Genomic DNA, 24,321 nt, shown 5'->3' with positions numbered 1-24,321 from the left:
CTTCTTTATATTCCAGAGGGCGAAGAAAACCATGAAAGGGCATCATTTTGCCACCATTGATGAGATAAGAACACAGTCGCTGAAAGAGCTGAAAACCGTAATGAAAAGTGAGTTCCAGAAGTGCTTCCACGATTGGAATTGTGTTGTATCTGAGTGTAATTACTTTGAACAGGACAAAGTTGATGTTGATGAATAAATAAAGACTTTTTAAGAAAAGCAAAAATTCACATTACTTTTTTATCCCTCTTTGTTAGCACATTATTCTGTTGATTCGTTCATTTGGCAAGGGGGGGGGGGGGGGGGGGGTTATTGGTTTCTTGTTTCAGGATATTGATCATGTTCATAAAATGTTTCATAGCTCCCATGTATATCTTCCTGACGTGTAACACCAACTGTTTCTTCAAACATAAATGATGTTCAACCATTCACCTGCATCGGATTGTTGAGTATTATGTTACTTATAATCAGTCTTGATTGCAAAAATATTTATTCACATGAGTGGTTTCGGTTCCTCTAGAACCATCTTCAGATCTGAAATGACAATGATATTAATTTACTATTTCACAAATGCAAACCTATTTCATCCTATCCAATCAACATCAAATGTACTAAAATGTACCTGCAATTTTGGTTACAGGAGTAACCCGTCCACACACAGCAACCTCCACATGCTGCGTTACATTAAATTGGTTTTCAGAATGCACGTCATTTATATTGATTATAAAACTCACATCGACAGGTGGCGTCTGGTACATTTGTTACATTACATATGCACATACAGTATTAAGTAGATTTAATTTGCTTTTATCTCTAAAAATACTCAGTTAAAATCTGTAATTGTCAAGGTTAAAATCTGTACTTGTCAAAATTAAAATACATAATAAAATTATCATTTTTGTTTGATCGAAAACAAAGGGCGATTTCTATATCCATGGCGCTGGTGTAGACTTGTTTTCCTCCATGGTCTGCTTCCATGGTTCTCGCTATTTCGGTGTTGTGCCGCGAGCCATTCAGTCATCTGATGTCCATCGCTGTGGGTAAGAGGACCGGGCTGGAGGACCCCGTCAACAACGCTAGGTGCTGCACACATCTTCCAGTTGTTTCACCGGTGCATCATCTCTCATCCTTCGGCTTGGACTTCTATACGCAACAGTGATCATTTCAGTAAGTCGTCATAAATACTAAAATAGGCGTTATCAAACAATGGAAAAGTTGGATGAAGATGGTTCTAGAGGAACCGAAACCGGTCATGTGATTAAACATTTTTGCAATCAAGGTGGATTATAAGTAATATTGTATAACTGGTGATAGCGGTATCCCATCAGACATTATGTTTGTTTTTGCAAGGGTTGTTGAGTGGCACAAAGGCATATGCAGCAGCACGGTAAAATGTCACTTGCTTTAAAAGTTACTGCTCTCTTTTTTTCTCCCTGTAAAAGTTTAGGTGCCCTTCCCAAAACCCCAATCTGAGTGAGCGCCAAGCTAAAGACTCCTTTCTCATGCCATATGTCAGTTGCCTGCAGCTGAATAGCTGTCTGTCTTAGCTGTCTGTCCTTGCTTAGGTTTGTTTTTATACAAAATACCACAGATCAGTTTTACTGAGCTTTGTTGTATAATCACACTTTATTTTTAGCAGCTTTGCGCGACAACCATACCAGAACCATCGCAGGAGTCAGCATGTGAGTCAGCAGACGCATTGAACGTTGCACTTCCATCTGAAGCTGCAGGCAGTACTGCTGTAGCAGTTGCAGAGAGCTCTACAGAGACACTCGTTGCTGAAGCTCTGGTACCCACCCCCTGCAGTTCGGGCTCGTCAACACCACCCCACCTGTCTGCTGACGTTTGCCAGTCGTGCCGAGCCAGAACGGGTGCCAGCGGTAGTGGCAAGACGTCTCGTTATTCCACACCTCCGCCATGTTCATCTCTGTCGAGAACGCCTAGCTCAGGATATCCAGCTACACCAGTGGACGAGTGCAGGCCGGCTCAGAGCAATACTGGAACGGGAATATCCGGGACTGCATCGGGACCGGGTTGCAGACTGGACGATGTGGACGGGCTCGCCCATGTCCGCAACGAAGTGCAGACGCGATTACAGCAGATCATAGCTGACCACAAGGTACTTAACTGAATCGTTTATTCAGTATTAACTTACTTATTTTCCTTATTCAATAAGTAATAGTATCTTTCACAAACAAGAGGAACTGAAAGAAATAGTAAAAATTGTTATTGACACATGTTGTCCATTTACATAGTTTCGAGAAGAAATTATTCTTACACATTTAACAACTGTTGACGGTTTTTATGGAAGTTTAGTTTGGAATGGAATCTCATAGTGAGGTCAAGCAGATGATATTCGGCTTCAAATGGCTGCTTTCCTACTTCTGTTATATAGGCCCTTGTGGATGTAAATCTAATTAATACTAGTTTCATATTTCTATTTTCGTGTCATCTGTATTCTCTTGAGTATTACTTACTTGGGTGGCTTGTTCATATTAATGTTGCAGGAATGACTAGCATGGTTAGCACTAATTTTGGCGTCAGTTTCCTACCCTAGATTATATTGGCCCCAATTTTCTGCAGCAGGCCTAAACATTTCATTACCGCCGGTACTTTTGGCATTGTTGCTCACAGTCATTATGTCACTGTAGCATTATTTTTATGACCCACTTCGAAAATGATATTTTAATGTAGTTTTCTATACTACACCATACTGCACTTCAGACATTAATGTCCTTACATCGTGTTCAATTGATAATAGAACAAAGGAAATCTTCAAGCATGTGGACTGTGAGTAGACCTTAGCTGAGGTAAATGGCAACTATAAGCAGCCCCTATGTTATTCAAACTGCTAATTATAACTGATGATTCAGGGCTAATTTCTTTATGCTGTTTGTATTTAAATTGGTTTATAATCGATATCTTGATAAAAGTGAACCTTCCTTCATCAGCTTATACTGTCAACTCCTGTGTGCATACTGTTGCGTATTTCTCATGCAAATACATGTATCAATACATGCAAAAGAAAAATTTCTCTATATACTGTAACTATGAAGTCTTATTTACTAACAAGAATATTTGTTGAGTACTGAAAGAGATGTTCAGATCTTGCAATTGGGATTCTCCACTTTACTGCTCTAGGACAACTGGATCACAAATATTGTCAATTTTTTCCCCCTTTGACTTCAATTTTGCTTTGTATTTCTATTTTTTTTTTTTCCAGACATTTCGTTAAGTTACATACTGTATAGTTCCTGTAATTCAGTGCCCATTTCAGAGATTACAGTTCTGTAACAGAAGGCTATAAAATTTGCTTGAAAGATGTGTGATTTATTAGTCTATAATAGCTGTTATGCTGACTAGTAGATTCCCCCCGACCGCCCCCCCCTACCCCCCCCCCCCCCCCCCCCCCAGTTCAAATGTTCTGTAGTTAAATTCAAGACTGTTGTGGGAGAATAGAGGTGGGTTTTAGACAGATTTTCCTACATTTACAGGTAAATTCAGAGTGCCTTGTTTGTTCTTCAAATGTAGTTTTTCTCCGACTGAGTAGAGAAGTTGACAGAGCATATTGGAGACGTTAATTCTGTCACATTAGGTTGATAGACTAATGTTCCAGTTGGTATGATTCAAACTGTAACAGAGTAAAGTTTTATTTAAGGTTTTGTGTTAATTTGTGGTATGCTGTGTGGAAAAGTAGTGAACGTATTAGTAGTTCAAGTAATTATCAGCAAATCTTATATGTCTTTTAAGACTGGACATGCTGTTTTGCGTGCGTGTGTGTGTGTGTATTGTACTTGCCAGCGCCCTCACTGTAGCTTTCTTTTACTCCTTCTGAATACTAAGCATGCCAGGTTTATTTCTTGTGATGTCTAGCCTTTAACACAATACTGTTTATTCAGTTGACTATTAAGAAGAAGTAAACAGAGATCTTCAAAATTAAAAAAAAAAAAAAAAAAAAAAAAATACATTTTCAAAATGTGTTATAAATAATGTGTATGACTAAAGACAGAATGAATTTTGATGTAGTAACCCCAGAATTAATATCTAAGATGAGGAATGCATTTACAGATGTAATGTTTGAGTAATATAAGTTTGAAATTTGATAAGGAAATTAATGATTAATTATTGTTGAAATTCAGTGAAATTAATCCAATAACTTATTGGAGAAAGTGAGATGAAGATAATACTAACTTGATCCTCAGATTATTTTATTGCCCACTCTCCTCACCGCCACTCTGTTTACACCTTAGTTTTGTCATTTCCCTTCACAGTCTCCTCTGCTTGCCCCATCACCCAAATTCCTTCATCGTCCCCAAATTCTGTGCGTGTTCTGCCCCCAATTTCTCAGTGTCTCTTCCCCTTACATTTCTTGAAGCCGTGAGAGGACAATACATAGTGCTGTCCAAATTGATGCAGCTTGCCTCAATTTCTGAAAGGTGTCAGATACAGTTCTGCATTGTCAATTAGTGAATAATTTATGAGTTAACAGAATGTCAGACCAGCTTTATGGCTATTTTGGTGATTTCCTGGCAGTTAAAGCTCAGCACATTAGTCTTAAAAAGAGGAAACATTGTCAGATGTGGGATTCTGTTTGGATTGACCTCAGGGGGAGTGTAATGCAACAGTGACTGTTCATTATGTATACCCTGTAAATGATAACTGTGCAGGAGCTACACTGCACGCATGCTGTGCGAGATTTTTAACATCCTCTCACCGACTTTTGATAACATTAGTGAGTTAACCTTTCCTGTAAGGGTAATGAAAGGAAAAGACTTTTGAACATGTTATGCGAAAACTAAGTTTCCAATTTGATCTAGACTTAACCTTTATGTGCAGTTGTCTTGTAGTAAAATGACCAGAGAAACAAAACTATACAATTATTAATTTTAATCCGTTAAAATTCACAACATTATGAGATAATATTTACACAAAGGTCAATTTTACAATTTGTAAGTGCACGAGTAAGCCAGTGGCACGAGACGATATTAAAACTCTCGCATGGTGTGCATGTGCTGTAGCTTAGAGAGCCCTTGTAGGCCAGTCTAGGCTACCTACCTGCTCTGTGGGCCATGAGGGTCCTGTGTCAGGCTGTCTGTCTCAGTGTCTCGACTCCCCCTGCACTGCTACACTGCTGTGGTACACTGTAAACAGCTATCATTTACACTGTGCATATGTGTGTGTATGCCGGTGATGCTGTCACAAGTAAACGAAATTGCAGTGACGGAAAACTGTAATGAAATGCACAAGGACGTACAGAGAGGTGCTTAATGCAGAAAATGATGTTTTACCCGCAGCATAAACATTTTGTGTTTACATAGATGGAAAGCCCATTATTGTTTACTTGCACAATAAATGAGTGGTAGTTGTTGAATAACTAGGAATATGTGTCCAGAGCAATTTGGAGTGGAGAAACAACAGAACAATAATGGAAGGAAAAATGTCGCTGAGGTATTGTAATTCATCTGTGAGGGAGCTAGCTTTCTCGACTTGCTCACTAGTCAGATATTTTACATAACATCAGCAGAAGAGGTAGATAGAGTCAAAAGAATAATGGCCTCTTTCCTCATAGATGCGCTCAGGTGCTCATAGAGACTAGTGCCCGGTAACACGAGTGTGTTGTTATGCATCACAGTGAATGTTTTGAGAATGTACTTTCCAAGAAGAGTCAAGCAGCATACCACTCCCTCCCATATATCTTTCACGAAATGACGACGACAACAGTAAGCTAGGATAACTTTGAACTCGTCTGTGTAGTTGTTCGGTTATTCTTCCCTCGTAGCATTTTGAAATGGAGTAAACGAGAGGGGGATCTATGGCAGTACACGGAGCACTCTGTGGTCATACACGGAGCACGGCTGTGTGATTAGTGCACTCCAGTGAATGTGACAGAGAAGTGCGCTCTTTGGTTGTCGATAAATCTCACTAATGACTGAGAAGGTTTTAAGACACACACAAACTAGGACCTGTGAATTGGCTCAATATTTTAGCAAGAGGTTAGTTGCATTGTGTATAATTAGATGAATCCACAGTTCTTTGGAGAGCCAAACTGCCATTTCTTCAGTACATATCAAATGAAATACATTTATGGACCTATAATTTACATTTGGCATGACAGAAAAAATTGACGAATTTGTTATATTGGGTGTTTATGGCTAGAGATTCAGTATGTTATAAAGGAAATTGGGCAATGGTCAATTAATTTTATTGGTCTATTATTACCGATTTAGGAACAAAACTCTTGTAACAGTGTATTCATAAATGCTGAAGCACTGAGGAGGAATGGAAAAAAGTCATCCATGTGTAGAATTTACACGAGTGGAGTTTGCAAAATGTGCTCATAAAGCTACGATAGCCAAAGGGGGAAGACAAACATGATGTAAGTTGCATATTAGCCAAAGGGGAAAACAAACATGATGTAAGTTGGATGTCAGTAGTATAGGAGAACAGACTTGAAATGGAAAACAAAAGAAGAGCAGGGTGACCAAAATGTGATCAGTAAATAAGTACAATGAATTCATGCCAGAAATGGAAATTATGCATTGACCAGATAAATGAATTAAATATTACTCTGAAATTACTCTAGAGAACTCATGTTACTTCAGTAAATAGCCTGCTGGCTGTGAAACACTTTGAGTGAGTTAAATAGTCACCATAGGACGTGTAAACTGCAGACCAATAAATTGTAAATGAATCTTAGGAAGTAAACAAACTGTGCAGAAAAGAAAATCTTTGAGTTCAACACAGAAATTGAATGGGGCGTATTCACAAAGATTCAAACTGACATTGGATGGGCACAATGTTCTTAATTTGCAATGTTTAAGTAGACTTCATTTATATTTTTGTATGTATTTCTGCTTGTTTCTCACCTCAGAAATACAGCATGTAATACATAAGCATCCTTAATAAAATAGTGTTGTGCTGAGACTACAATATAATGTTTGTCCGATGATTTTGAAAATGATTAGTGTGAGTAAGCTCATTCACTAGATGGTGACACCAAGTGTGTTAAGAGGTGTATCCTTTATCAAGTTAAATTTATCACCACCTTTGCCTAATTAATCACTCCCCATCAATTTTCATGATAATTTTTGCACTTCATCTCATTCGTAGTCATTGTTCATCCTTTTTGTTACACTGCCCAAGAAACAAGGACGGGAATGCTGATTTAACAATTATGGCAATTTATCTTTTTAACTTTTTCAAAAAGTTATAATTACATACATTTTCATTCTCAAAAGTTATGATTTCATTTGAGTGTAAGTTGAGTCTGTAGTTGCGTAAAATTGAAGGCAAAAAAACTCGTTGCAATGGGGGACTACGCTAACTTATTTATCTGTAGTTCCCTTTGTAGATATATATAATACTGACATGTCATAGTATTTAGAAACTTATTTTGTTCAAATGAATGAGCTTCCACTATTTTGTCACTGTCTGAAGGTATCAAACATCACTGAAATAAAAGTGGGTGTATCATTAGATAGCTCTGCATTTGAACCAGTTAACTGGACGTGAGCATAATCAGTTGAGATTAAGGCACACATATGTTGCAGTCTGTTTAAGTACAGTTAATAGAATTGTGTATTTTATAAAACTGTTCTGTTTGTCTTCCAAATATGATGAGCACTCTGAAACAAACAGAATATATATAAGTAGTTGACTATCAGTGTCCATATCAACTCACTCATATCTCATATTTAAAAATGAAATTTAAGTCATGCTTTAAACTATACAAGTTTAATGAAAATATTACTTATGCAGTTAATTAAGAGTTCATTACATTTTAATAACTTTGCATTCCTATAACAAAATCATATCGTGGAACATGGTACATTTTGTGCAGGCAAAGGAAGAATCACTACAAAGGGAACTGCACACAACTAGGTTAGCATTAATGCAGCAAGTCTGTCATCAATGCAACCAGACCAATATAGAGAGGCCGGATGATGTAGTAAGTCAACTGAATAATTTAGCCGTATATCTTTTTTGTTCTGCTAATAACACAATCATGGGTGCCACACAGATGTTTCTCTTAAGAATACGTAATTTTGCTAGATGTACTTTTCAATAATATTGTCTCTATACATTAGTTTTATGCATTGGCCATTGTCATTTAGGCTTGTACGAAGCAGTTATGAGCCATAATTTTCTTTAATTTTGGATTGCTTGTATGGATATTTCTGTGTGCCTTGCCTGATGATTGTGTATAATCTTCTCTTAACTCTTTCATATGTTGTAGAATTTAACAACTCATCCTTACATTAAACATTCTTGGTGTGAATTTTACTGTCTCCTATTTCAGTTTGACCCAGTATCCTGTATGTAAATTAAAGTTTTCAGTAAATTGTATTTGAAGGCATGCCGTAATGATTGATTTTGTGCCTTAGTAGTATGAAAATTGAAAGCATCCATTAATGATTTAAGATTTCATTTTATTTTTGGTTCTGAAGTCCACTACATTAGGTTGCATGTTTTTGATTCTTGGGGACATTTTTTAAATGTCATATGAGCTGCATCCAATTACTATGACTTGGTGTTGTACCATCCACTCTAATTCTCTTTGTAATGCGTGTTTTGTTTGTTCCATGGGGAATAATTTGATGTATATATTGTTGTATATTACTCTCCAATAGCTGATGTTAATTAATGATAGAACTACACTTCTTCAGGTACGTTAATACTCTATTCATGAAAAAAAACTAACATTACAGCATTATGGAAGATATAATACATTTATTGTTCTTATACACACGTTTCAGCACTTCACGTTATCTTCAGTGTTTTTATCACCACCACTTGTATAGAATGGATTAAAATATTTTATTTGCCTTTCAGAATTTTTCATACAACTGGCTTTGTCAAAATTTATAGTGGTGTCAAGTTTGGTACAATAATCAGTTACATATACAGAAAATAACTAGTTTATTTAAGAACTAATAGATATTTTATTATGCAGAAAAAATATATATTGTAATGATTAATTTGTAGGAATTCTTCAGTTGAATACAATTCACTGTATTTTTGCCAAGTTTGTAATAAGATTTTATATTCATTTAATGGTACTGTACAAGCTGGGTACGGTAGCTCATTGAAAATTTTATGCTCAGTTATTTATAGTTATTATGGACCATGGCAAGTCTTGAGGAAGGCAAATCCAATAAGTGACTATTTCTGATATTGTGTACACCCACATCACATTTCTTGTTGAATTTTTACAGGTTTTCTCTGGCTTATATCAAACAGTTATACATTTACAGGGTAGGTAATGTCATTACGCCAAGACATTTAAAGTGGTTTATGCAGGACTGTCTGGGTGATGTTGTTGTTGTGGTCTTCAGTCCTGAGACTGGTTTGATGCAGCTCTCCATGCTACTCTATCCTGTGCAAGCTTCATCATCTCCCAGTACCTACTGCAACCTACATCCTTCTGAATCTGCTTAGTGTATTGATCTCTTGGTCTCCCTCTACGATTTTTACCCTCCACGCTGCCCTCCAATACCAAATTGGTGATCCCTTGGTGCCTCAGAACATGTCCTACCAACCGATCCCTTCTTCTAGTCAAGTTGTGCCACAAACGTCTCTTCTCTCCAATCCTATTCAATACCTCCTCATTAGTTACGTGATCTACCCACCTTATCTTCAGCATTCTTCTGTAGCACCACATTTCGAAAGCTTCTATTCTCTTCTTGTCCAAACTGGTTATCGTCCATGTTTCACTTCCATACATGGCTACACTCCATACAAATACTTTCAGGAACGACTTCCTGACACTTAAATCTATACTCGATGTTAACAAATTTCTCTTCTTCAGAAACGATTTCCTTGCCATTGCCAGTCTACATTTTATATCCTCTCTACTTCGACCATCATCAGTTATTTTACTCCCTAAATAGCAAAACTCCTTTACTACTTTAAGTGTCTCATTTCCTAATCTAATCCCCTCAGCATCACCCGATTTAATTTGACTACATTCCATTATCCTCGTTTTGCTTTTGTTGATGTTCATCTTATATCCTCCTTTCAAGACACTGTCCATTCCGTTCAATTGCTCTTCCAAGTCCTTTGCTGTCTCTGACAGAATTACAATGTCATCGGCGAACCTCAAAGTTTTTACTTCTTCTCCATGAATTTTAATACCTACTCCGAATTTTTCTTTTGTTTCCTTTACTGCTTGCTCAATATACAGATTGAATAACATCGGGGAGAGGCTACAACCCTGTCTCACTCCTTTCCCAACCACTGCTTCCCTTTCATGCCCCTCGACTCTTATAACTGCCATCTGGTTTCTGTACAAATTGTAAATAGCCTTTCGCTCCCTGTATTTTCCCCTGCCATCTTCAGAATTTGAAAGAGAGTATTCCAGTTAACTTTGTCAAAAGCTTTCTCTAAGTCTACAAATGCTAGAAACGTAGGTTTGCCTTTTCTTAATCTTTCTTCTAAGATAAGTCGTAAGGTTAGTATTGCCTCACGTGTTCCAACATTTATACGGAATCCAAACTTATCTTCCCCGAGGTCCGCTTCTACCAGTTTTTCCATTCGTCTGTAAAGAATTCGCCTTAGTATTTTGCAGCTGTGACTTATTAAACTGATAGTTCGGTAATTTTCACCTCTGTCAACACCAGCTTTCTTTGGGATTGGAATTATTATATTATTCTTGAAGTCTGTGGGTATTTCGCCTGTCTCATACATCTTGCTCACCAGATGGTAGAGTTTTGTCATGACTGGCTCTCCCAAGGCCATCAGTAGTTCTAATGGAATGTTGTCTACTCCCGGGGCCTTGTTTCGACTCAGGTCTTTCAGTGCTCTGTCAAACTCTTCACGCAGTATCGTATCTCCCATTTCATCTTCATCTACATCCTCTTCCATTTCCATAATATTGTCCTCAAGTACATCGCCCTTGTATAAACCCTCTATATACTCCTTCCACCTTTCTGCCTTCCCTTCTTTGCTTAGAACTGGTTTGTCATCTGAGCTCTTGATATTCATACAAGTGGTTCTCTTCTCTCCAAAGGTCTCTTTAATTTTCCTGTATGCAGTATCTATCTTACCCCTAGTGAGACAAGCCTCTACATCCTTACATTTGTCCTCTAGCCATCCCTGCTTAGCCATTTTGCACTTCCTGTCGATCTCATTTTTGAGACGTTTGTATTCCTTTTTGCCTGCTTCATTTACTGCATTTTTATATTTTCTCCTTTCATCAATTAAACTCAATATTTCTTCCGTTACCCAAGGATTTCTATTAGCCCTCGTCTTTTTACCTACTTGATCCTCTGCTGCCTTCACTACTTCATCCCTCAGAGCTACCCATTCTTCTTCTGCTGTATTTCTTTCCCCCATTCCTGTCAATTGTTCCCTTATGCTCTCCCTGAAACTCTCTACAACCTCTGGTTCTTTCAATATGTCCAGCTCCCATCTCCTTAAATTCCCGCCTTTTTGCAGTTTCTTCAGTTTCAATCTGCAGTTCATAACCAATAGATTGTGGTCAGAATCCACATCTGCCCCTGGAAATGTCTTACAATTTAAAACCTGGTTCCTAAATCTCTGTCTTACCATTATGTAATCTATCTGATACCTTTTAGTATCTCCAGGATTCTTCCAGGTATACAACCTTCTTTCATGATTCTTGAACCAAGTGTTAGCTATGATTAAGTTATGCTCTGTGCAAAATTCTACAAGGCGGCTTCCTCTTTCATTTCTTCCCCCCAATCCATATTCACCTACTATGTTTCCTTCTCTCCCTTTTCCTACACTCGAATTCCAGTCACCCATGACTATTAAATTTTCGTCTCCCTTTACTACCTGAATAATTTCTTTTATCTCGTCATACATTTCATCAATTTCTTCATCATCTGCAGAGCTAGTTGGCATATAAACTTGTACTACTGTAGTAGGTATGGGCTTCGTGTCTATCTTGGCCTCAATAATGCGTTCACTGTGCTGTTTGTAGTAGCTAACCCGCACTCCTATTTTTTTTATTCATTATTAAACCTACTCCTCCATTACCCCTATTTGATTTTGTATTTATAACCCTGTAATCACCTGACCAAAAGTCTTGTTCCTCCTGCCACCGAATTTCACTAATTCCCACTATATCTAACTTTAACCTATCCATTTCCCTTTTTAAATTTTCTAACCTACCTGCCCGATTAAGGGATCTGACATTCCACGCTCCGATCTGTAGAATGCCAATTTTCTTTCTCCTGATAACGACGTCCTCTTGAGTAGTCCCCGCCCGTAGTTCCGAATGGGGGACTATTTTACCTCCGGAATATTTTACCCAAGAGGACGCCATCATCATTTAAACATACAGTAAAGCTGCATGTCCTAGGGAAAAATTACGGCTGTCTGGGTGATAATCCTACTAAATATTTGTCTTCTTTTGCTGTCTGAGAATGCATTTAGAGCTCCTGGGGAATTGCCCCTGAACAGTATTCCATACTGCAGATGAGAATGAAAGAAAGCAAAATAAAAGTGGGGCAACAATTGTTTGCTCACACTGTTCCTTAATGTATAGAATAAAAAAAGTACACGAGCTAGTTTGCTACATAGATAATTTGTGTGTTCTTCCCAAGACAGTTTTTGGTCTATGAACAGTCAAAGTAGTTTTACTGTTTTTATTTTCATTTTTAGTTACCTTCAGATTAAAAATTATTTGTTGTGTTTTTATTTGGTTTATGCACAGCTCACAGACTTGACACCAATGATGATAAGTCATTTGCATCAATTATCTGCTGTTAGCTTCTACACTTTGTAAATTCTCACTGGTGGTTATTAATGTCATGTCATCAGCGTATAGCATACTCTTATTAGAAAGTTATTAATGTGGACAATAAACAGGAAAGGCCCAAAACAGAGCCGTGATGTGGTACTTTTTAATTGGGAGTATGGATGATCTGTGCTTATTTGCATACTATTGCTTAAATGATAAAACTGAGTCAAATGCTTTGCTTAAATCAGTAAGTGTTCCAGACATACATAACCTTTTTTCATACCCTTCATAAACAATATTCACAAAGTGTCGGCTTCTTTTACAGTTAATAGGTGAGACCTGAATTTGAATCATTGCCCATTTAATATTTTTTTACTTTCAAAATAGCTGTGTATCTGTTTACACATACAGTTTTCCGTTATCGTGGATATGATTGGTGCTATTGAAACAGGTCTGTAGTTATGTTGGAGGCTTACTGTAACTGTGAGCTTGCGGCATTCCAGAAAAATTCCTTTTACACTGTGAGAGAAGTGGCATTTTGATTTCCTTTGCTGCACACTGTATGATGAAATTACTGAATCCAAAATAGTCTTCTGTTGGGGATTTCCTTAGATTGTACATTTGATTCTTGAATGTGATTAGAAGCCATGTAAATTTCTCACATGTTTGTTTTGCACAAGTTAATAGGGCTTCTGCACCTAACGTAGGATTGTTAACTGGAGCAGTAGCACTGGCACTATTTACAGAATATTCATGAATATATCGCTGTCAATATTGATACTGTTTTCTTGATTTATAGTGTTAATTTCCTTTTTGATGACATTTGAGTCTGCTTTACATTTATTTTTGGGATATAAAATATACTAATCATTTGCACTGCACGTAGCATTTTTTTTTTTTATTTTAGATCTGTTGAGTGTTCATGTATTTATGTAGTTTTTCTTGGCCTGGTCAGTTTTATGGGACTTAGCTTTCAGAATTAATAGTGGTATCCTGAGTTTGTTAAATTGTGGAGTGTACCACTTGTTGGTATGCTGCTGCTTATGTGTATGACATCTTTTGATTACAGTGAGGCACATCTTTTGATTACAGTGAGGCACATCTTTTCTACTATGCACTTAATCTCTCTTAGGAGATAAACTGTCCTATCATATGGTTTACATTGGATTCTCATAGTAGTGTATATGTCACTTCCCTTCATCCAATATCGAGAGCTAATTTTCAGTTTGAAGCTATGGCATTTCATGATCTGATATTCCAAATTCTATAACATCTCATTCAAGAGAGTGTCTGTGTATTACCAGTCAAGACACGAATTTAGTCTGGTGGACTTTTCATTGAGACGGTAATAGTTCAGTGGCTTTGAAGAATTAACTATACAGATTGAATTATTTTTTCTTCTTGCCCCTATATCAATGTTAATATCACCTACAGTTATAATTTTGTGCTGTTTATATTTGGACAAGTACTGTATTAAAGTATTACTTTTTCTAAAAATTCTGTCTCGTCAGGGCCCGAAGTTCGATAAAGTGAGAATTACGAGGGTGGTCCCGTAAGTACCAGGCCTGACTGAGAGATGGCACTCGTTATTGAAAAATATCTCTGGATTAGAAAGTATATGATCTACGAAGCATATGTTTCAAGTTTGAAGATGCCACATTGTTTAGTATTTGTTTGGCATCCATCAATAGTGAATGTTGTGAGTGGACTTGTGAAGATGGAGAAAATTGGTCATCATTATGTGATACTTTTTTTTTAAAGGCCTCACTGCAGCCAATATTAAACCTGAGCTAGATTCTACTTTGGGAGTGTCTGCTCCTTCGTTGTCAACAGTAAAATATTGGGTACCGAGTTTAAATGTGGTCGTACGAGCTGCCAAGATGAGCAGTGCAGTGGTCGACCAAATGAGGAGATGACTCCAGAAATGGTGAAGAAAATCCACAAAGCAGTACTGGATGATCATTGACTGAAAGTCTGTGAGGTAGCAGACGTAGTAGGTATTTCAAAAAGTGTGGTGCATCGCATATTATCTGAAAATTTGGACATGAGAAAATAGTGTGCGAGGTTTGTGCTGCATCTGCTCACACTCAAACAAAAACAGTGTCATGAACAAGCTAAACCTGTTTGTTCATGTGACATTAGATTTACATTAATTTTTAATCACTTGGTTAGGCATTTCTAGAGAAATAGGAAGAGTGTTTGAATTGTTTACACACTTTTGTCTATTGTTTTCACTGGGAAGTGTTACTGAATTATTTGCACAGGTTTGACTGTTGTTGACACTGGGAAGAAAGTTTGAATTGTTTACACACTTCTGGCAATTTTTCTCCACTAGTGCCCTGTAACCACTCGTGCACAAACGTTTTATACCATTTGTAGTTTCCCATATCATTTTTCTACCTGGTAAACTGCTTCAAATACTGCTTGAAAACTGTGTTTCTGACTCACAGTTTTTGTTTCTAATATTAGTGTTTTGCTGCCTCTGAATATCAACAACTTTCTGGAAGCTCTTCAGACTTCTCAATTTCACATTTACACTTATCTCAAACACTGTTTTTTACAATGTAACTAACTTTTAGTCATGTTAATATTACTCGCATCTGAACTCGACGTCATCTTACATTTCATTAGCGTGCGTGTGGAATAATTAAAACAGCAGTTGTGGAAAAAGTAAGTTTTTGTAACATCTCAAAGTAACATGTCAAGTACAGTGGTAAGGCAGCAGTTTTCACCAATTTTTCTTCACAACCATGGAAATTAAGAACAGCTGTAACGTCCAAAAGATGACTGACCATTACTATGTGTGGTTTTTAACTTTACCCAACTTGCTCATATCAGTTACCAATTCTTATGTTTCACAAAACTTATTATGTTTCTAAACGTAGACAGGTCCAGATAATTTTTTTCAAATTATATCTTGCCATGTGTTGCCACCAGACTGTTAAAAAATTAGGGAAATTGGTTAATGAACATTTAAGACCATAAAAAGATCATATGTACAGCAGCCTGTAATCTGTGGATTGATTTGAATCAGTTTATTTATCAGTCATGATTTTACTGGAGGTGGTGTTCCCTTATCCTCCTTGACGGGTAGAAGTCATATTAATTACCAGTGGGGGAAATTTAAGTAACAGGTGCCTGTGTGTTTGTGTGTGTGTGTTCTTTCTGTGTTTTTAAAGCACTACCTTAATGGAGTCTTTAAGGTTACTTGTGAACTATGACATCATTTTGCTTTATTATATTTATTATGTGACTGCGCAACTTATGTGGTTTTGTCATATTTATGGCATAACTGGGCAGTTACGTAAAAAAATTATGACAAAGTACCAATTGAGTATAGAACACACAAAGAAAGGACTTGGTAATGTGACACCAACTGAGGTGTCAAACCAAACACAAGTACGGAGATTTTATTTTACTTTACAACCCATACAAAGTTACTAGAAGAATAAGATGAGTAGGGAAAACTTTTCTCAAGTAGACAACAAACCACTTTTTAATACAGAAAAGATTTTATTGCATTTGGTTTTAAGCTCATTATTAATGCCTTCTATGAAATATACTCTGCATTTTGATGATACACTGCTGAAATGACATCTATAGAATGTTTGATATATTCCTGAAGTGCATCTAGACATTGGGAGTCAATTTTTCTTGGCAAGACTCTAGATTATTTTACCTTTATACCCTATTCTTTCATTGCCCATGTTCTATTGGTCTTTTCACATCTCCATCAAGAAGAGCAATAAGTTTGCTTTTGAAACTTAGTTACAACTCCTCTTTTACAAGGTAATTGAATTAGTCATCAGTAATATTCTTTCTTTTTCTGTTCAGTCACTTATTTATAGCTGAAATTGATCTGAATACTATAGTTCGATTTGTTCTTATACCAAATCAGGTCAGACAATAGTTGCATTTGCTGTTTGCACGAAATTTCAAGTGTGGAAACTGATTTTATGTAGAATTTTTTCCTTAACCTAACAGTACCATTGCCTTATTTTATTGTTGTTATTTTACTGTTGTTGTTCTTGTTATTGTTGTTCCCCTTTACTCTGATTCTGAGGATGTTGGAGGGAAAATGAACAAAATAGATTATGTCATGATAAGAACAAAAACTAGTAAGAAGTGTAATAATTACAAATGTTGTAAATAGAACAGTTCCCTTTTTCTTTCAAAGTTTTAGTGTCGCACAATCTTCATGGTCATGTCCTGTGCAAATTTGAAGCAATCTCCTTGTTATAACTTGCTGTGTAACACTTCAGATAGGTAGATTTCCATTTTCTGTATTAGTCTTTTTGCAGCTATGTGAATATATGGAACTGAGGAGGGGGACAGAGACAGAGACAGAGACATAGACACAGAGTGAGTGAGTGAGTGAGTGAGTGAGTGAGTGAGTGTGTGTGTGTGTGTGTGTGTGTGTGAGAGAGAGAGAGAGGGGGGGGGGGGGGGGGGGGGAATTGCTCGATACCTCACCTTCACATAAATAGTTAGTTTTACTCTTTCCATTATTTGGAAATCATATCATTGTCGTTGTTGGGCCACTCAGATCATCTGACATAAAAAAACTTTTGGAATTATGGATGGCTCAGTATTTCTGCAGGGGACTTCCAACAACTTGTCGAGTCCTTGCCATATCAAGTTACTGCTCCATGTTGGGCAAAAGGACTTGTGACACAATATTAGGAGGTATCCAATGACTTTTGTCACCTCGGTGTAGAAAATTAAGTGGAGTGAAGAAAGGAATAATTACTGTGCAGAAATGCTGAAGCCAAAGAAGTTTAAGGCCAGGTGGGTGGCGAGAATCAAGGACACATAGTAATGCTAGTTTCCATCTGCAGGGTGCTGAGAAACTGGTGTCTGGAGAGAGAATCCAAATGGCATGTGTGATGAAACAGGCTCCAAAGTAACAGCTGTTCATGTTGTAGATCATGCTCTGCAACAGGTTGTGTGTGTGTGTGTGTGTGTGTGTGTGTGTGTGTGTGTGTGTGTGTGTGTGTGTGTGGCACAAACTGCAGGACATATCCCTCACATGTAGATGAAGAAATTGTGTTATATGATCATGGGTCCAGAACCACTTTGTTTCCATGTTACAGCTCATTTTCTCCTTTGAGGGTATTCTTATTCTGTCATTGCAAGTACAAAAATGTTTGATTTCTCCCTCTCTCTCTCTCTCTCTCTCTCTCTCTCTCTCTCTCTCTCTCTCTCTCTCTCTCTCTCTTTTTTGCTTTATTGAGTAAAGCATCATCTGTGGTGGTGATTTTCGGTTTTTCGGTTGATTTATCGCTTACATCGGGAAATGCCGTCTGCTAGCACATTGTTGCTCTTCTGCATTAGACACTGATAATTTTTGTCAAATTTTTAGTTGTTCTGCAGCACTATGCTTTTCTTATGTTTTCACAACACTCTTCTATACACACCACTGTGGTATTTTTCTTACTGTGCTCTAGATGCACTCCTAAAGATGCTGTGACTTATCAAACGAGAAAGTGCTGGTAGATAGACACAATAAAAAAAAAAAAAAAACCACAAATTTCAAGCTTTCACAACCCACGGTTTCTTCATCAGGAAAGAGGGAAAGACGAAAGGATGTGGGTTTTATGGGAGAGGGTAAGGAGTCATTCCAATGCCGGGAGTGGAAAGACTTACCTTAGGGGGAAAAAAGGACAGGTATACACTCGCGCACACACACCCATATCCATCCGCACATACACAAACACAAGCAGACATTTGTAAAGGCAAAGGGCAAAGAGTTTGGGCAGAGATGTCAGTCGAGGCGGAAGTACAGAGGCAAAGATGTTGTTGAAAGACAGGTGAGGTGTGAGCGGCGGCAACTTGAAATTAGCGGAGGTTGAGGCCTGGCGGATAACGAGAAGAGAGGATATACTGAAGGGCAAGTTCCCATCTCTGGAGTTCTGACAGGTTGGTGTTAGTGGGAAGTATCCAGATCTCTCTCTGTGTCCATTCATGTGAATGGACAGTTTGTTGCTGGTCATTACCACATAGAAAGCTTCACAGTGTAGGCAGGTCATTGGTAAATCACGTGGGTGCTTTCACAGGTGGCTCTGCCTTTGATCGTGTACACCTTGGGGGTTGCAGGACTGGAGCAGGTGGTGGTGGGAGGGTGCATGGGACATGTTTTACACCAGGGGCGGTTACAAGGGTAGGAGCCAGAGGGCAGGGAAGGTGGTTTGGGGATTTCATAGGGATGAACTAAGAGGTTACGAAGGTTAGGTGGACGATGGAAAGACACTCTTGGTGGAGTGGGGAGGATTTCATGAAGGATGGATCTCATTTCAGGGCAGGATTTGAGGAAGTCGTATCCCTGCTGGAGAGCCACATTCAGAGGCTGATCCAGTCCTAGAAAGTATCCTGTCACAAGTGGGGCACTTCTGTGGTTCTTCTGTGGGAGGTTCTGGGTTTGAGGGGATGAGGAAGTGGCCCTGGTTATTTGCTTCTGTACCAGGTCGGGAGGGTAGTTGCGGGATGTGAAAGCTGTTTTCAGGTTGTTGGCGTAATGGTTCAGGGATTCTGGACTGGAGCAGATTCGTTTGCCACGAAGACCTAGGCTGTAGGGAAGGGACCGTTTGATGTGGAATGGGTGGCAGCTGTCATAATGGAGGTACTGTTGCTTGTTGGTGGGTTTGATGTGGACGGACATGTGAAGCTGACCATTGGACAGATGGAGGTCAACGTCAAGGAAAGTGGCATGGGATTTGGAGTAGGACCAGGTGAATCTGATGGAACCAAAGGAGTTGAGTTTGGAGAGGAAATTCTCGAGTTCTTCTTGACTGAGAGTCCAGATCATGAAGATGTCATCAATAAATCTGTACCAAACTTTGGGTTGGCAGGCCTGGGTAACCAAGAAGGCTTCCTCTAAGCAACCCATGAATAGGTTGGTGTACGAGGGGGCCATCCTGGTACCCATGGCTGTTCCCTTTAATTGTTGGTATGTCTGTCCTTCAAAAGTGAAGTAGTTGTGGGTCAGGATGAAGCTGGCTAAGGTAATGAGGAAAGAGGTTTTACGTAGGGTGGCAGGTGATCGGCGTGAAAGGAAGTGCTCCATCGCCGCGAGGCCCTGGACGTGCAGAATATTTGTGTATAAGGAAGTGGCATCAATGGTTACAAGGATGGTTTCCGGGGGTAACACATTGGGTAAGGATTCCAGGCGTTCGAGAAAGTGGTTGGTGTCTTTGATGAAGGATGGGAGACTGCATGTAATGGGTTGTAGGTGTTGATCTACGTAGGCAGATATACGTTCTGTGGGGGCTTGGTAACCAGCTACAATGGGGCGGCCGGGATGATTGGGTTTGTGAATTTTAGGTAGAAGGTAGGGGTGCGGGGTGTCGGTGGGGTCAGGAGGTTGATGGAGTCAGGTGAAAGGTTTTGTAGGGGGCCTAAGTATCTGAGGATTCCTTGAAGCTCCTCCTGGACATCAGGAATGGGATTACCTTGGCAAACTTTGTATGTGGTGTTGTCTGAAAGCTGACGCAGTCCCTCAGCCACATACTTCCAACGATCAAGTACCATTGTCGTGGAACCCTTGTCCGCCGGAAGAATGACAATGGATCGGTCAGCCTTCAGATCACGGATAGCCTGGGCTTCAGCAGTGGTGATGTTGGGAGTAGGATTAAGGTTTTTTAAGAAGGATTGAGAGGCAAGGCTGGAAGTCAGAAATTCCTGGAAGGTTTGGAGAGGGTGATTTTGAGGAAGAGGAGGTGGGTCCCGCTGTGACGGAGGACGGAACTGTTCCAGGCAGGGTTCAATTTGGATAGTGTCTTGGGGAGATGGATCATTAGGAGTAGGATTAGGATCATTTTTCTTCGTGGCAAAGTGATACTTCCAGCAGAGAGTACGAGTATAGGACAGTAAATCTTTGACGAGGGCTGTTTGGTTGATCTGGGAGTGGGGCTGAAGGTGAGGCCTTTGGATAGGACAGAGGTTTCGGATTGGGAGAGAGGTTTGGAGGAAAGGTTAACTACTGAAATAGGGTGTTGTGGTTCCAGATTGTGTTGATTGGAATTTTGAGGTTTTGGAGGGAGTGGAGCTGGAAGTGGGAGATTGAGTAGATGGGAGAGACTGGGTTTGTGTGCAATGAGAGGAGGCTGAGGTTTGCTGGAAAGGTTGTGAAGGGTGAGTGAGTTGCCTTTCCAGAGGTGGGAAACCAGGCGATTGGATAGTTTTTTGAGGTGAAGGGTGACATGCTGTTCTAATTTGCAGTTGGCCTGTAGGAGGATGCTCTGAACAGCCGGTGTGGATGTGGGAGAGGAAAGATTGAGGACTTTTATTAAGGATAGGAGTTGATGGGTGTGTTCATTGGCTGAGTTGATGTGTAGGTGAAGGATTAGGTGGGTGAGGGCAATGGATTGTTCAGTTTGGAACTGGTATAGGGACTGATGGAAAGAAGGGTTACAGCCAGAGATGGGAACTTTAAGTGTGAGGCCTTTGGGGGTAATGCCCAAATGTCAGACAAGCCTGAGGAAATAAAATATGGGAGTGTAATCTGGCTAGGGCGAAGGCATGTTTGCGGAGGGAATGTAAATAAAACTTAATGGGGTCGTTGTGGGGGTGTTGCGAGGGTGACATGGTATTAGAAGGTGGAAAGTGTAACATGAGGCTGAAATGCAAATGAAAATAAAAATATGTGGGGAGAGATAAAGGTGAACTAGAAAGCAACTGGAGATCTGGTGTGAAAAAAGGCGAAAAAGTGTTGGTTAAAGCTGGGCTATGTTGATCCTGTGGTGAACTTGGGTTGGTAGACAACGATGTGCACAAAGGTTGGGTGGTTGCGTTGCCGCCAAAACATGTTAAAGGGTGGAGAAATTCGGGAAAATTTCGAAAAAACTGCATGTAAATGTATTAAAAGGAGTGGTTTTGTGGTGGCAGATTATGAAAATGAGGCTAACAATTGTCTAACGTGTGAAAGCACCCACGTGATTTACCAACTGACCTGCCGACACTGTGAAGCTTTCTATGTGGGAATGACCAGCAACAAACTGTCCATTCGCATGAATGGACACAGGCAGACAGTGTTTGTTGGTAATGAGGATCAACCTGTGGCTAAACATGCCTTGGTGCACGACCAACACATCTTGGCACAGTGTTACACCGTCCAGGTTATCTGGATACTTCCCACTAACACCAACCCGTCAGAACTCCAGAGATGGGAACTTGCCCTTCAGTATATCCTCTCTTCTCGTTATCCGCCAGGCCTCAACATCCGCTAATTTCAAGTTGCCGCCGCTCATACCTCACCTGTCTTTCAACATCATCTTTGCCTCTGTACTTCTGCCTCGACTGACATCTCTGCCGAATCTCTTTGCCTTTACAAATGTCGGCTTGTGTCTGTGTATGTGCGGTTGGATATGGGTGTGTGTGCGAGTATGTACCTGTCCTTTTTTCCCCCTAAGGTAAGTCTTTCCACTCCCGGGATTGGAATGACTCCTTACCCTCTCCCTTAAAACCCACATCCTTTCATCTTTCCCTCTCCTTCCCTCTTTCCTGACGAAGCAACCGTGGGTTGCGAAAGCTTGAAATTTGTGTGTGTGTGTGTGTGTGTGTGTGTGTGTGTGTGTGTGTGTGTGTGTTTGTTATTGTCTCTGTCAACGTACCAACGCTTTCGTTTGGTAAGTTACAGAATTTGTGTTCTCATACTGACAGGGTGTTTATAATTGCTTATGTGATGAGTAGTTACTAAAATTTATGGCAGACAAGATTATATGCTCACAGCCTCATGCGTGACAGCCTAAAACATAAGAGTGTGAAATATCCAGAGTCCCTGTTGAAGAGCCTTTTGACCAGCAGTACCTGCCTACCGAGTCTGATCACTTGATTTCCCCTTTTCCTTGATTATGTTCAGTTGTAAAACATCTATTAATGGTGTATGGATTGTGGTCTGATCTCTTAAATGGATTAGAACTAAAGCAGTACTGAGCTTGAAATGGAAAGGAAAGAACTTTAGCATTTAACACATATGCACCTTATTCTTTGTATTTTGGGGTAGTTTTCATTATCCAGACTGGATGGAAAGTTGCACCTGTGTGCACCCCACATGCAGACAGCTATCAGATTAGCAGTGTCTGATGTGTAGCAGACAGTTGAATCATTTAGGAGGGACCCTACAGTTCCTGACACCATGGCCCGAGCCTGGGAAGTCACACTAGGGTGCCTCTTACACGGTGCTCTTTGAAATTCCCAGTACTTCTTTTGGGCTGCCAGTCAGTTTTGTTCCACATCATGTAAAAATAAGCTGAGAGAGATTAGAGCTCTGTAGAATAAGGGAAAGTGGTGCACCAGGATGTTCAAAATTGGAAAATCCAGAAGAAAATATTAACATTGCAAAACATTACTCGTGCTTGATAACTTAATTTATTACCTAATGTAGGTGGGTACTTAGGTTTTCTTATTCGAATCCATTATGTCAAAAGACAGCAGTGGTCAAGTGACACAACGGGTCAGAGCTGCTGAGCCATTCCTGGACACCACCAAACAATGTCTTGGTATACAGTTTGTTTACAAGACAAAATTTGTTTTCTCAAGTACTACTTGCATTAAATAACTGTCTTAAACATCATCTGTCAAACAAAACTTAATATTATTCATTTAAAATTTTCCAGCGTGTAATTTAACTGTGCATGAGAGTGTTACCCTAGCTGTATGAGACGTGATGATTATCAGGAAAAATCATGAATTCTGATACAGCCTTTGAAGAATTAGTTTTTTTATTGATAATTGGCATTAACAATGTAGATATACTGTAGGATCTTAAGCAAAAAAAAAAAAAAAAAAAAAACTAGATTTTGTTTAGAAACTTGAGGACATAACACATCTCAGTGCGCTGAAGAACATAGCCAGTTTTTGATCATATACTTTTGAAAGATAAACCAAGATTCATGCATGAAATTGATCACCAATTACAGAGAAAGTGTGTTTCTGAGTGAGCAGAGGATCAGTTTCATGAGTTATGTATCTATCAAATTGTAGACAGGCAGGAATTTAAGGAGACGAGAGCCGAATAAATTGAAAGAACCAGAAGTTGGTAAGAGTTTCAAATGGAGCATTAGACAACAATTGACAGCAACAGGTATAAGGAATAAAATTGAAGAAGGATAGATAGCCTTGAGATATGAAACAGTAAAGGCAGCACAGGAAAATACACTCCTGGAAATGGAAAAAAGAACACATTGACACCGGTGTGTCAGACCCACCATACTTGCTCCGGACACTGCGAGAGGGCTGTACAAGCAATGATCACACGCACGGCACAGCGGACACACCAGGAACCGCGGTGTTGGCCGTCCAATGGCGCTAGCTGCGCTGCATTTGTACACCGCCGCCGTCAGTGTCAGCCAGTTTGCCGTGGCATACGGAGCTCCATCGTAGTCTTTAACACTGGTAGCATGCCGCGACGGCGTGGACGTGAACCGTATGTGCAGTTGACGGACTTTGAGCGAGGGCGTATAGTGGGCATACGGGAGGCCGGGTGGACGTACCGCCGAATTGCTCAACACGTGGGGCGTGAGGTCTCCACAGTACATCGATGTTGTCGCCAGTGGTCGGCGGAAGGTGCACGTGCCCGTCGACCTGGGACCGGACCGCAGCGACGCATGGATGCACGCCAA

At 39.5% G+C, this 24,321-nt stretch overlaps 1 protein-coding gene across 5 annotated transcripts in view; it reads left to right on the top strand.

Moving 5' to 3' along the window:
* The window catches only part of LOC124544671 (myotubularin-related protein 3), a 185,196-nt gene that overhangs the window by 87,166 nt on the left and 73,709 nt on the right, over positions 1-24,321 (top strand). For 3 of the 5 annotated variants that reach the window (XM_047123291.1, XM_047123294.1, XM_047123293.1), the window contains exons 11-12: positions 1,634-2,116; positions 7,838-7,945. In XM_047123291.1, coding sequence (XP_046979247.1) covers positions 1,634-2,116; positions 7,838-7,945 — 591 coding nt within the window. The remainder of the gene's footprint in view (positions 1-1,633; positions 2,117-7,837; positions 7,946-24,321) is intronic. The other 2 variants (XM_047123292.1, XM_047123295.1) reach the window with 2 other exon arrangements.

The sequence above is a fragment of the Schistocerca americana genome, chromosome 8 (genome assembly GCF_021461395.2).
Source record: "Schistocerca americana isolate TAMUIC-IGC-003095 chromosome 8, iqSchAmer2.1, whole genome shotgun sequence".
In the NCBI taxonomy this organism is placed as follows: Eukaryota; Metazoa; Arthropoda; class Insecta; order Orthoptera; family Acrididae; genus Schistocerca; species Schistocerca americana.
The sequence above is the reverse complement of the archived record's forward strand: the minus strand, read 5'-3'. Positions and strand labels throughout refer to the sequence as shown.